The sequence below is a fragment of the Engystomops pustulosus genome, chromosome 10 (assembly GCF_040894005.1).
Source record: "Engystomops pustulosus chromosome 10, aEngPut4.maternal, whole genome shotgun sequence".
NCBI lineage: Eukaryota > Metazoa > Chordata > Amphibia > Anura > Leptodactylidae > Engystomops > Engystomops pustulosus.
In genome coordinates this window covers 11,068,790-11,082,535 of record NC_092420.1, presented here as the reverse complement: position 1 = coordinate 11,082,535, position 13,746 = coordinate 11,068,790, and the positions used below count along the sequence as shown (strand labels likewise).

Sequence of the window (13,746 nt, the reverse complement as noted above, 5' to 3'; positions counted from 1 at the left end):
CTATCTCTCTCTCTATCTCATATCTATCTATCTCAAATCTATCTATCTATCTATCTATCTATCTATCTATCTCATATCTATCTATCTATCTATCTCATATCTATCTATCTATCTATCTATCTCATATCTATCTATCTATCTATCTATCTATCTATCTCTCTATTTCATATCTATCTATCCTACACATAGTCAATTTGATCCATGTGTCCGACAGCTTGTGCTCCTGCCAAAGTTTTCGGAACTTCCTGGTTTCCATGGAAACGACCCAGAATCCGTGCACCACCGAGAGGAGATGGAAAACTACAGGTGCCTGGAGTCCTTTAAGATGGCCACTATGCCGACCCTGGCAGAAATGTGCGCAAAGTTGATCTGCAGCATCTCGGCCATCATCCACGACGGAGCGTTACGTAAGTTCTTATCCAGACAGAAGTAGATTTTTGTTCGGTGGCTTCCAGGATGGAACCGGAGATGATGGAGCTCAACGCCAGGCGGCTGCTGCGGAGATGGTAAAGCACAGCGTCTCTGGTGATAAATGGATTAATCTAATCTAATTTTTTTCGCATGTCTCATTCCATGGCTAAATATTTTTATACCACCATGTGTCGCCACTAGGGGGCGCTGTGGTTAATTGTTCACTTTTTCTTTATTTTTTGCCTGCAGCGTGTCAGTGTAACCTTCAGGGTTCCCTCAGTGCGGTATGTGACAAAATCGGAGGACAATGTATGTGCAAGCCGAACGTGATCGGGCAGCGTTGTGATCAGTGCGCTCCGGGAACCTACGGATTTGGCCCCTATGGATGCAGCAGTGAGTGAACTCCTACCTATACAGCATAAAATGGGGCTCTAGTATTTTGGAATAATACAAACACAGAAATCCACCCATTTTGGTGCAAGGTTGTGCAAACGTAGACAAGACCTTTCTGTGAAACACACCCATCATCCTGGTAAGCCACACCCCTTTGCCAGGATCGACGCAGAAGTTTTTTTTAAATCTTCTCTCTTGATCTTAGGTTATTAGTTGCACTTATTATATCTGATTTCCTGTAGGGGTCCCTCGGGAGGGTGGGCCGGCCTCACGGTGTCTACGGGGTCCATAGGGTCACTGGGTACGGACAATATCTGCTTATGTCTTCTCTTCACACAGAATGTGACTGCCACCCCCAAGGCTCCACATCGAGATTCTGCAACCCTGTAAGCGGGCAGTGCCAGTGCCACGGTAATGTGGCGGGCAGACAGTGTGATCAGTGCCTGACTGGCCAGTGGGGTTTCCCTAATTGTAAGCCGTGCCAATGCAACGGGCACTCCGAAGAATGTGACCCCAGGACGGGCACCTGCATCGCATGTAGGGACTTCACAAGTGGCCGACACTGCGATAAGTAAGTTGTAGGATGGTCGTGGTTGTGTGACCATACAGACTGCAGCCAGTGTAAATGTCATTAGTAGCAGCAGGACTGTAACATTCATATTTCAAGATTATACTGGGGCGTGTCCTCACACTGCTGTTCTCTTAGTTCTCTACAAGCAGTGTTAGGTATTGTCCCTGGAGAGATGTGTAATCATACCTTCCTTGACTGTGTTAGTAGCAGCAGGACTGTGACATTTGGATTCCTATTCTAGCATTGTACAGAGGGCGTGCCCTCACACTGCTGTGCTCTTAGCTCTCTACAAGCAGTGTTAGGTATTGTCCCTGGAGAGATGTGTAATCACACTTCCCTGTACTTTGTTAGTGGCAGCAGGACTGTGACATTTGGATTCTTATTCTAGGATTGTACAGAGGGCGTGTCCTCACACTTCTGTACTCTTAGCTCTCTGCAAGCATTTTCCCGACGTGTTACCCGAATATTTCCGATTTGCGCCGATTTCCCCTGAATTGCCCCGGGATTTTGGCGCACGCGATCGGATTGTGGCGCATCGGCGCTGGCATGCACGCAACGGAAATCGGGGGGCGTGTCCTGCTGCTACTAACAACATACACAAAAATGATTATACATCTCTCCCAGGGCAATGCCTGGCAGCAGAATGCACAGTCCATACTGCTGATACTTTCCATTTAAAATGCAATTAATTATACGTTTTGGCTACTTGTAGTTCATGATGTTTCTTTTAGGTGTTTGGATGGTTACTACGGAGACCCGATTCTTGGATCCGGCCAGTATTGTCGCCCCTGCCCTTGCCCTGGGTATCCTGGGACTCAGAACTATCATGGCAGCTCATGTTATGCTGACAGGGATTCTGGGCACATCGTCTGCCTCTGTGCACCGGGTTATACAGGTAAGGACGGGAAATCCACCAGGAGAATCCATCCTCATAAACCCAGGACTTACTCATAGATCCAGGCACCGGAACTGTGGTATCTTCTTATATTTGTTATCCATGGCCTCCTTCCTTATAAAATCAACTTTTAACATTATGATAATGAGCCTGAAGGGCTCCTGGGGGTGTTACCAGAGAACCCCACCCCCCTGTGCTGTAGATTCACAGGCTGTAACAGTGATCAGGGAGGATTATGAGACAGTGTAACAGCCTATGAAGCTACAGCATAGAGGGGCACAACCCTAGAACTCTTAAGGCTCATTAGCATAATTTAAAACATTGATTTTGGAAGGAAGGAGGCCCTTGATAACAAATATAAGGAGATTACCACAGTCCCGGTGCCTGGATCTATGAGTAATGTCCCCGGTTTATCATGAGGGATTTTGGTGGTAGACCTGAAACAACCAAATTGTAGGTCTAAGAGGTGTCCTATATACTTGTGGAGATTATACATTTGGTTTTAGGAATCTTAAAGTCCAGGCAATGCTTCCTGGGAATACAATTATGCAAATTAGTTAGGGAGATAAATTTGCAGCCACCACTAGGGGGAGCTAATGAGCCTATTGCATACTGATGCTGCATTGATTGCAATTATAAAGCTATGGAGTAAACTTATTAGCCTCTCCTTACATGGCTTCTCAATGTAACACAAGCAGTGAGCTCAGAGCCCAGCAATGTGAGGACAGATTCCTGATGCATTCTGATATATATCTTATTGATCAGGTCCGCGCTGTGATCGTTGCTCCCCCGGATACTTTGGGAACCCGGACCAAGATGGTGGAGAGTGCCGCCCCTGCCAGTGTAACAACAACATCGACCCCAGCGACCCCGAGTCATGTGACTCCCGTACGGGCATGTGCTTGAAATGCCTCTACAACACAGACGGGCATCACTGTGGAGAGTGTAAAGCCGGGTACTTTGGCAGCGCCATCCTGCGCAACTGCCGCCGTACGTAGTCGTGCCCCCTGTGCCCCTGCATGTGTGGTGGCGGGTTGGCACCGGGGTGGCACATGTTCTCTTCTTGCAGGTTGTACGTGCAATGACCTGGGCACGCTGCCGTCACACTGCACCAGAGACACCTGCTACTGCGACAGAGTCTCCGGGCACTGCCCCTGCCGGGCAAACGTCATCGGCAAGAACTGCGATCAATGTGCTAATAACTTTTGGAACTTTGGAGCGGATTTGGGCTGCGAGCCTTGTGCCTGTGTGCCCAGCCATTCCCTGAGACAGGACTGCAACGTGGTGAGTCTCCCTGCCAGTAGACGGGCACTCAAAGGGGGCAATAGGATCTATGCCATTGGGCGCCACTAAGGTGAATGAATGGAGAGATGCATGCAACCACCACTAGGGGGAGCTTACTGCAATACATTGGAAGTCTGCAATAAGCTCCTGAGCGCCCCCTAGTGGTGGCAGATGAGATCCACTGTGCTGAGGACATCTATATGATCTATAATATGAGATTAGACATTGAACCTCTCTACTTTGCCTCTTCTAGTACACAGGGCAATGTTACTGTCAGCCGGGATTTGGAGGTAGAGTCTGCTCCCAATGCCAGGAAAATTACTGGGGAGATCCACGGACGAAATGTGAAGGTAAGGGAACCCCCGGGTATTATATATGTGCTGAAAAGTAACCTCTAATATGTTATACACAGAGCTGTCTGCAGGCAGAATGATATAGAACAGAAGAAGCTGAGCAGATTATACACAGTGTCCTATCAGCAGGAGAAGATTATATATAGCATCTATAACATGCTGCCTGCAGATAGGACACTATGTACAATCTGCTCAGCTCCTCCTGCTCTATAACATGCTGCCTGCATATAGGATACTATCTACAATCTGCTCATCTCCTCCTGCTCTATAACATGCTGCCTACAGATAGGACACTATGCACTATAACAGGCTGCCTGCAGATAGGACACTTTGTACAATCTGCACAGCTCCTCCTGCTCTATAACATGCTGCCTGCAGATGGGACACTATGTACAATCTGCTCAGCTCCTCCTGCTGTATAACATACTGCCTGCAGATAGGACACTAAGTACAATCTGCTCAGCTCCTCCTGCTCTATAACATGCTGCCTGCAGATAGGACACTATGTACAATCTGCTCAGCTCCTCCTGCTCTATAACATGCTGCCTACAGATAGGACACTATGTACAATCTGCTCAGCTCCTCCTGCTCTATAATATGAATCTGCTCAGGTTCTCTCTTATTTTCCCTGTAGCGTGTAACTGTGACACGTACGGCTCGGAGATCCAGCAGTGCGATCATAGGACCGGTCTGTGCCGCTGTCGAGAAGGGTTCACAGGACAACGTTGCGACCAATGTGCCCGAGGCTTCCGGGATAACTTCCCCAGATGCTCGGCCTGCCACCAGTGCTTCTATCAGTGGGACAGTATTATCAGTCAGCTCCAGAACCAGCTCCGGGGCCTCCAGAAGAAGGTGTCCGACCTCCAGGAGGGAGGAGAAGCTCCGGAGATCAGCAACAGCCTCATCAGGGAGCTGGACGACAAACTGAGGAGCGTCAAACAGATCATTGGAGACGGCGGCGTCGAGGGAACGCGCATGCTGGAGCAGATGAACAGACTGGTCAACAAGATCAGGTAAGGTCTATGGCCTCATACTTCTGACAGCTGAGGGTTTGTTACAGTTGTGTCCAATCTAGACAATCCAGACTGATAAATCCTAACTGTATTGATACATTGGGGGTCATTTACTAAGGGCCCGATTCGCGTTTTCCCGACATGTTACCGATTTGCGCCGATTTCCCCTGAATTGCCCCGGGATTTTGGCGCACGCGATGGGATTGTGGGATGCACGCGACCAAACGAAAACCCGACAGATTCCGAAAAACCGCCGCATTTAAAACAAAAAATCTGTCGCGGAGCTTGCACTTACCTTCACTCTGCCCGAGCTGGTGAACTCCAGCGCGTTCCGATTTTGGCGCACGCAATCAGATTGTGGCGCATCGGCGCCGGCATGCACGCGACGGAAATCGGGGGGCGTGGCCGAACGAAAACCCGACGGATTCGGAAAAACCGCCGCATTTAAAAAAAAGATTGTGTTGCGAAAATTTCACTTACCTTCATCCAGGATAGGCCGGTGTATTTCGAGGCATTCCAGCGGACTTCAGCGCAGCAGCGCCACCTGGTGGACGGCGGAGGAACTACCTTATTAAATCCCGGCCGGACCCGAATCCAGCGCAGAGAACGCGCCGCTGGATTGCGAATGGACCGGGTAAGTAAATCTGCCCCATTGGAGCCATCTATCAGCACCGCGGACAGCTCCTCCCCTCTGCGTGACTGCTGTAGTATTCAACCAGAAGCCTGCTAAAGCGTTTACTTAGTGTAGCTGAGAGGAGCTAAAAGAGCACAGTGCACAGCAGTGTGAGGACAACCCATACTACACTTGGAGAAGCTACATTCTGATATATATTCCATTTCACTGTCCTGCTGCTAGTAATAATATACACAAAGTTATGATTACACATCCCTCCAGGGACAATACATGACACTGGACACCTCCAGTGCACATGGAGAAGCCACAATCCTGGAATATAAATCCATATTTCACAGTCCTGCTGCTACTAACAACATACACAGAGGTCTCATTACACATCTCTCAAGAGACAATGAGGGTCATTTACTAAGGGCTCGATTTGCGTTTTCCCGACGTGTTACCCGAATATTTCCGATTTGCGCCGATTTCCCCTGTATTGCCCCGGGATTTTGGCACACGCGATCGGATTGTGCCGGCATACACGCGATGGAAATCGGGGGGCGTGGCCGAGCGAAAACCCGACGGATTCGGAAAAACCGCCGCATTTAAAAAAAGAAATGTGTCGCTTGGGACGCACTTACCTTCATTCAGCCCGAGCCGGTGAACTCCAGCGCGTTCAGATGCTTTTCAGCACAGCAGCACCACCTGGTGGGCGGCGGAGGAACTACCTTGATGAATCCCGGCCGGACCCGAATCCAGCGCAGAGAACGCGCCGCTGGATCGCGAACGGACCGGGTAAGTAAATCTGCCCCAATACCTAACACTGGCTGCAGAAACTTATAAGCTCAGCAGTGTGAGAACACTCCTGCACAGTACACTTGGAGAGGCTACAATCCTGGAATATAAATCCATATTCCACAGTCCTGCTTCTACTAATAACATACACAAAGGTCTAATTACACATTTCTCAAGAGAAAATACCTAACACTGGCTGCAGAGACTTAAGAGCAGCACAGCAGTGTGAGGACATACCCCCACTGTCTTGGAATAGAAATCCACATATCACAGTCCTGCTGCTCCTAACAACATACACTAAGGTCTGATTACACAACTCTCAAGAGACAATACCTAACACTGGCTGCAGAGACTTAAGAGCAGCACAGCAGTGTAAGGACATTCCCCCACTGTTCTGGAATATAAATCCATATAACCACAGTCCTGCTGCTACTAACAACATACACAGAGGTCTGATTACACAAGAGACAATACGTAACACTGGCTGCAGTCTACAAGGTCAGTACTGCTGACAGGTTCCCTGAGAGCTTATAATAACACTGTATACAGTGAGCTCCCTCTAGTGGTAACTGCAAGTATTTTTTTCTTGTATTATCTGTATTGAGCAGTGGGTTTGGTGCTTTGTATGAGAAAATCCTAAGTTTATAAAACTATGGGTAATGGAGTTTTCTCTTGTGTTTGATACTGTGAGGTCTGTGGGTCAGGACGCGGAGTTATATATAGCCTGGCGCTGTTTATAATGGCTATTTATAGCGCGTTGTTTATGGTGTGTCATTGCTCCGCAGCACGGAGGTGGCGCAGCTCTCCTATCAGCTCCACTCCCAGGAGAAGAAGATGAACGATACCCAAAGCAAAGACAGAAAGCAAAAGGGGAAACTGGAGAAGCTGACGCTGGACCTGATCCTGGTCAATGACACCGTGCACATCCTCAAGACACAGATAGAGGCCATAGCCGCCTCTGGCTTCAATGGTAAAGGGGTCAGGGGGTCAGAGGTTATCCTCTACTACAATACTAGGGATAGGGATCAAAACGAGAACCTTCTAACCCCTGCACCGGCTCTTTGCACCCTTATAAGGCATTTGTTCCACTGATTCCAGACCAGTCGGAATTTTTTATCCGGCCTTCACCATTCCCGAATAATAAATGTGAATATTTTTAGTCTCTATAGAGTCAGATGGGTGGAGCCATGCTGTCTCCACCACCCAGGGAAGATAATCAGGATACTTTTAGTACCTAAGCTCTATACTGTCAAATGGGTGGTCCTTGGCTTGGCTCCACCCATATGACTGCCTGTACCAGAATCGGTGGAGTGCCACTTATTACAGGACGGAGGTGGTATAAGTTCTTCTTTAACCAGTATTAATAGGACAGAGCTGCAGTACCACGTCTAGCCACCACGCCAGATAAATTATTAACTCCTTCTGTTGATTTAGATATCAGGAGTTAGAAATCTATTTGGCTGATACATTAAGGATATACTTTAAATTTTTGTATCCTTGAAAGACAGGTATCGATAAACCTCACCTTTAACAAAACAGTTGGAACTACCCAAGTGGTGCCAAAGGGAGTGAAGAAGAAGTGGTGGGAGAAGTTAGGAGGGAAGTACTGACCATCTTCTGGTGGTGGTCATAGTGGAGTAGGGGTGGGGCCTCATAGTTGTTTGTTACATAACTGGATACATTACTGTAAAACAAAGAGCGTCTATATGTGACCATGTTAATCTCACCAAAAGACCACCTATTGGAGAAGACCTCTCAAGACTAAGACGACATCTTGGTTCTGTATATCCCTTTTCCTAAATCCTATGGATATCGGCCACATATCCAAAAGACTCCACATTTCACTGCAACTATAGAAGTTTCACTATAGCAACAGTTCTGGTGGAGAACACCAAGTCCCTGCTGTTCCTCAGGGTCTCGGAGACCGTTGAACGTCTCTAGATTTTAATCTTTCGTTATAAGATGTCTTCTGCCATCGAGTCATTCTAGAATTGCACAATGTCTTGTAAGAAGATACAAAGTAGATCTGCCAAAATAAATATTAGAAGTCCCCAAAGACATCTCGAAAGTAAGAGAAAGGGAACTGACCCAAGACCAAACTTCTCTCCAATAAAGGATGGGAAGATGGGGGGGAACAATCTGCTCCTCAGTAGATGATTACTATGGGCTCTCTATCTTGTAGGCCCAGGTAGGTTCCCCATGGAGAAGAACCTCCAAGAACTTGGAGAAGTGAGGTCAACAATTCTTCGAAATGATCATATCATCCACTGTTGACCTTTCCTAGTGGAGAACCCATGACTGGCTCGGTTTCTAACGGGTTTGGGTTCATATTACAGAGTCATATGGAAGTATTTTGAGGTCCTACATGCAGTCCATAGATGCCGAGAAGCTGGCCAACGGTTCTGTATACGGAGCTGCCAGCCCTGTATTCCAATCCAGAGAGACGCGGCTGGAGACGGAGAGACTTCTGAAGGACAATCTAGACAGCTACCGGAGGAACATGACAGCCCAAAAGACGTCCCTCAAAGAAATCCAGAAGAAGGTGAAGGATCTGAATGTCTACAAGATCAATGAGAAGGTAATGAGGCCGACTGTGGTCGTATGGGTAGTAAACACAAGGTCCTATTTAGTCACATGACTAATCTGGGGTATCTCTTTTTTGGAAGATTTGTGGTGCCCCTGGGAACAAACCATGTGACGAGTCTCCATGTGGTGGAGCAAATTGCAGAGATGACCAAGGGCTAAGGAAGTGTGGGGGAGAAAACTGTAATGGAGCCGTGCCAATCTCAGCCAAGGCCCTCATGACCGCACAGAATGTGAAACAGGACCTGGAAGGAATGGCAAACCAACTCAATGACCTCTCACAGAAGGTAAGTGGACATTAAAGGGTTTTCCAGTGAAAGAAAGTTCTCAAATTTTAATCGCCTAAATACCCTTTAATTGATAGTCAGTGTAAAATTCCAGAGTGTGAGTGAGCACTCTCTAAGCAGACACTTCATGATCCCTCTGTGCTATGAGATGCTGTGTGCTGACAATGTGCTTAGATTATCAGGTTACAGGGTCTATCTACACTTTCATTTAGCTTCTTAACATTAACTAATATCTGACACATAGAAAAAGAGATAAGACAGATAAGAGATGAGAGATGATGAGATCCATGAGATCCTCTCAGCTCTGCTATAACTCACCTATGACACACACAGTCAGCACTGCTATATTCCTCCATCAGATAAAGACCTTATCTGTCTGTAGCTTGTAGAGTAAGTCTCTGCACACTGCTGCTTGCTGGCAGGAAGTGCTTGTGTTTGAGCTGGTCTTATAATGCAGGGGGAGGGGCAGAGAGCTCTGCAGTGTGCAGACAAGAGAAGCTATTCATGAGAAGAATCCGACCATAGTCAGAAGATTTACGGTAGTATCCAGGGGCAACCAATATTGTATATACCAGGGCTGATACAGACAGGTTGGAATTATATCTGTGAAATTCTGTATTTTTGTTAATAATAGTGAATTAGAGAATGTGTTATTTTGTTATCCTGAGTATATTTAAGAATATTGTATTTCGTGGGAGGAATACCCCTTTAATATCCTATACATTAAATCACAGGGAGCAATGTTGATGCTTTAGCTGCTCCTGACTGGCATTATCCACTGTAAGCTCCATATGTCTATGTGTCCCAGATCCAAGCAGTCCAAGGAATTGCCCAAGAAGCAAAAGTCCAAAGTGAGTCCACGCTGAGCAAAGCCAAGGACGCAAAGAGACGGATTGAAGACTCCACCGAGAAACTGAGAACTTTTATTGGCAAAATTAAAGACTTCCTGACCGGTAAGACCACGGCGCCATTGGCCACGGATCTGCGGGCGAGGAGGAATCTGAAATTAATATTGTAGTTGAAAATTTGGTTCTTATCTACAGAGGAAGGAGCCGACCCCGAGAGCATTGAGTATGTGGCCCGGCAGGTGCTGAGTATCTCCCTTCCCGCCAGTCCCGGTGACATTGCCTCGCTACTCACACAAATCAAGGAGACCATTGGGAACCTCAGCGGGGTGGATGTCATCATCAACTCTACTTCTGAGGACCTGGCCACAGCCAAAGACCTACTGGAACAAGCCAATGAGGCCAGGTAGGTTACGTTGGGTAGATGGAGCCATGACTACATTGGTAAAGTGTGACTTACTGAACCAGTGAACTGAGCTCAGTGGTTGCAGGGGCAGTTTCCCTTCAGAAACCTCTATCTTTTGTTCTATAGCACCTACAAACATCAGTCTTATGGTCCTGTGAGCTACAGAACAGGACCTACCGGCAATTGAATATAGGCAGGAACTGGATCCTTATCTGCAGCTTGCATTTCCAATGTCTTTGGCTGCTTGTATCTCTGGTTCTGTAGCTCGTAAAGTCATAAGATGTAAAAGGTGAGATTATTATCTTTAATATGGCACCAGCAGCATGTCTCTATGTGCTATAGAACAGAAGATAGGGGCTACTGAAGTGACACTACTGCTGCAACCACTAAAATGACTCATCTCATGTGAAAATGGGATGAGAAGAGTCATATTTGCCTGACTTTGGGGGATATTTATAGGTACATGGATGAGATTTCACATAGAAGGAATTCTATTTTTACTCAATCTGAGGGGGGTAGTAGTTTAGTGGGGTAAAAACTGATGACAGGTTCTCTTTAACCTGGGTGAGTGCAGGATCTATGTTGAGAGGATCCTTTATGCTCAGGCACCATCCCATCCTGTGGGGGGAGGTGCATTACACATCCAGGACTTGTGCTGGATTGGTTGGGAACACAATACTAAAGCAATAAGATCCCCCCCCCCCCTATGTGCCCTGTGAGCTGGAGTAAAGGGGGCGGGGTAGAGAAGAAAGGGTGGTCATGTCCAACTGAAAAGACAACACACTGATGGACCATTCCAAAGGAAAAGGGTGGACAATTGTTACCCCTCATGAAACATAGTATGACCCTCAGGCCATACCCCCATACATGTATGGCCTGAAAACAGAGGAAACCCTATAGAATTTTATTTGATATTTACAGGGATCTGCTCTCCTAATTTGACCCAATTGCTACATATTTACAGTGCAGTAATAGTTAATATATGTGAATGTTATTTTTAGGTCCACCAACAATGTTGATATATTTTTTTTAAGTGAATAGTTGAGATTCTTTCTCCCACCACTAGAGGGAGCTCAGTGCATACTGGTTGATACAGAGCTCAACGTACACAGTATGCAGTAAGCCACTGAGCTCCCTCTAGTGGTGGTAAATAGAATCTCATTGTTCAATTTGAAGTCTATACAGAGAACCTGGTGTTCGAAGTAACATTTTTTGGGTTATTTTCTGATATTTTAACTGTTTTTGTGTAATCACTTTTACAGGCTATAGGGGCAGTAGTGCACGTTTACCATATGTCCTACATTCCAGATGTGTCCACACAAAACCCCCCAATTTTCAGAGCACAAACCTCTTATTACGCTACAGACGCGCAGGAACATTAGGCCCCGAGACAAGAGGAGGTCACGCATCTCCCATTGTAAAGATGTTATCAGATGTTAAAAGGGAAAGTCACATTCTCTCCCATCATCCTTATACCAATATAGCCAACGCCTCACACCAAGGAGCAGAGCTGAGAGCACAGAGCACAGCAGTGTGAGGATACATTGCTAGAAGCTACATACTAGATATAAATTCACTTTCTGCAGTCCTGCTGCTACTAACACGGAGAGATAACACATATCCCCAGGGACACTATCTGACAGTGGCTGCACAGAGCACAGCAGTGTGAGTGTGCCCCTAGTTCTCTTACAAACTATCTAGGTGTCCATGAACCAGTTTGTAAAGACCCTTATTGCTCAGTGTCTGTGACCTCGCTTCCACTTTCTATCCTCGCAGGGAGCGGGCGGAGGGGGTGAGCGGGAACGTCACCGAGGCCAAAATCCTTCTGGACGAAGCCGAGGGCAAAGCAAAGTCTGCAGAGAAAGCCGTGACCGATGCCAAGCAGAGCGCGAACCGCCTGAAGAAGAGCGTAGACAAGGTGCGGGTCTATCTATCTCTATCATATCTATCTATCTCCTATATATCTATCTATTTATCTATCTATCTATCTCATATCTATCTATCTCATATCTATCTCATATCTATCTATCTCATATCTATCTATCTATCTATCTATCTATCTATCTAATATCTATCTCCTATCTATCTATCTATCTCATATCTATCTATGTCATATCTCTCTCATATCTATCTATCTATCTATCTCATATCTATCTCATATCTATCTCATATCTATCTATCTATCCATCTCATATCTATCTATCTATCTATCTATCTATCTATCTCCTATCTATCTATCTATCTATCTATCTATTTCCTATCTATCTATCTATCTATCTATCTATCTCATATCTATCTATCTATCCCATATCTATCTATCTCATATCTATCTATCTATCTCATATCTATCTATCTCATATCTCTCTTATATCTCTCTATCTATCTCATATCTATCAGTATGAGGCAGCAGAAGTATCTTTGTCCTATAACATTCTGTGCCGTTTTGTTATTGTAGCAGTAATAAAACGAGGCTAATAACAGGGTATAAACAGCGGCTCCTCCGTCCGCTGCTGGCGCCAGGATTTTAATGCTTCTTGTAAAGTAACAATCACCTCTCATAGCGGTATAATATATAGGACCAGATGTATCACTCGTTTTTCTGTTATTTTTGCGCAAGTTTTGCAACTAAACACTAGCTGTGCAGCAAAAATGTTTTCCTCATTTATCCTACCAATCCAGATGTTTTGCTGCACCTGATAATATTCATCATAAGGAACTTGTTCATTTAGGCGCAAAAACCCTCCAGCCTAAAGGTGGTGTAAACTGAGGAGCAACACTGAGCTATTGTGCAGAGCAGCTTATCCCCAGCAGCAGAGCTCAGAGAAGTTTGTGGGAGCTGCAGACAGGACAGAGAAGTGTCCCCCTGTAGCAGGATAGAAGAGAAGTGAGTGAGAGCTGCAGACAGGACAGAGAAGTGTCCCCCTGTAGCAGGAGAGAAGAGAAGTGAGTGGGACCTGCAGACAGGACAGAGAAGTGTCCCCTGTGTAGCAGGATAGAAGAGAAGTGAGTGGGAACTGCAGACAAGACAAAGAAGTGTCCCCGTGTAGCAGGATAGAAGAGAAGTGAGTGGGAGCTGCAGACAGGACAGAGAAGTGTCCCCCGTGTAGCAGGGTAGAAGAGAAGTTTGTGGGAGCTGCAGACAGGACAGAGAAGTGTCCCCCTGTAGCAGGATAGAAGAGAAGTGAGTGAGAGCTGCAGACAGGACAGAGATGTGCCCCCGTGCAGCAGGAGAGAAGAGAAGTGAGTGGGAACTGCAGACAGGACAGAGAAGTGTCCCCTGTGTAGCAGGATAGA

At 46.3% G+C, this 13,746-nt stretch overlaps 1 protein-coding gene across 2 annotated transcripts in view; it reads left to right on the top strand.

The window, feature by feature from the left end:
• The window catches only part of LOC140104059 (laminin subunit beta-1-like), a 58,211-nt gene that overhangs the window by 37,936 nt on the left and 6,529 nt on the right, over positions 1–13,746 (top strand). For both annotated transcript variants that reach the window (XM_072127400.1, XM_072127399.1), the window contains exons 19-32: positions 215–407; positions 661–804; positions 1,144–1,375; positions 2,107–2,270; positions 3,036–3,260; positions 3,340–3,554; positions 3,808–3,904; positions 4,542–4,920; positions 7,117–7,301; positions 8,668–8,909; positions 8,998–9,201; positions 10,010–10,154; positions 10,245–10,452; positions 12,229–12,370. In XM_072127400.1, coding sequence (XP_071983501.1) covers positions 215–407; positions 661–804; positions 1,144–1,375; positions 2,107–2,270; positions 3,036–3,260; positions 3,340–3,554; positions 3,808–3,904; positions 4,542–4,920; positions 7,117–7,301; positions 8,668–8,909; positions 8,998–9,201; positions 10,010–10,154; positions 10,245–10,452; positions 12,229–12,370 — 2,775 coding nt within the window. The remainder of the gene's footprint in view (positions 1–214; positions 408–660; positions 805–1,143; positions 1,376–2,106; positions 2,271–3,035; positions 3,261–3,339; positions 3,555–3,807; positions 3,905–4,541; positions 4,921–7,116; positions 7,302–8,667; positions 8,910–8,997; positions 9,202–10,009; positions 10,155–10,244; positions 10,453–12,228; positions 12,371–13,746) is intronic.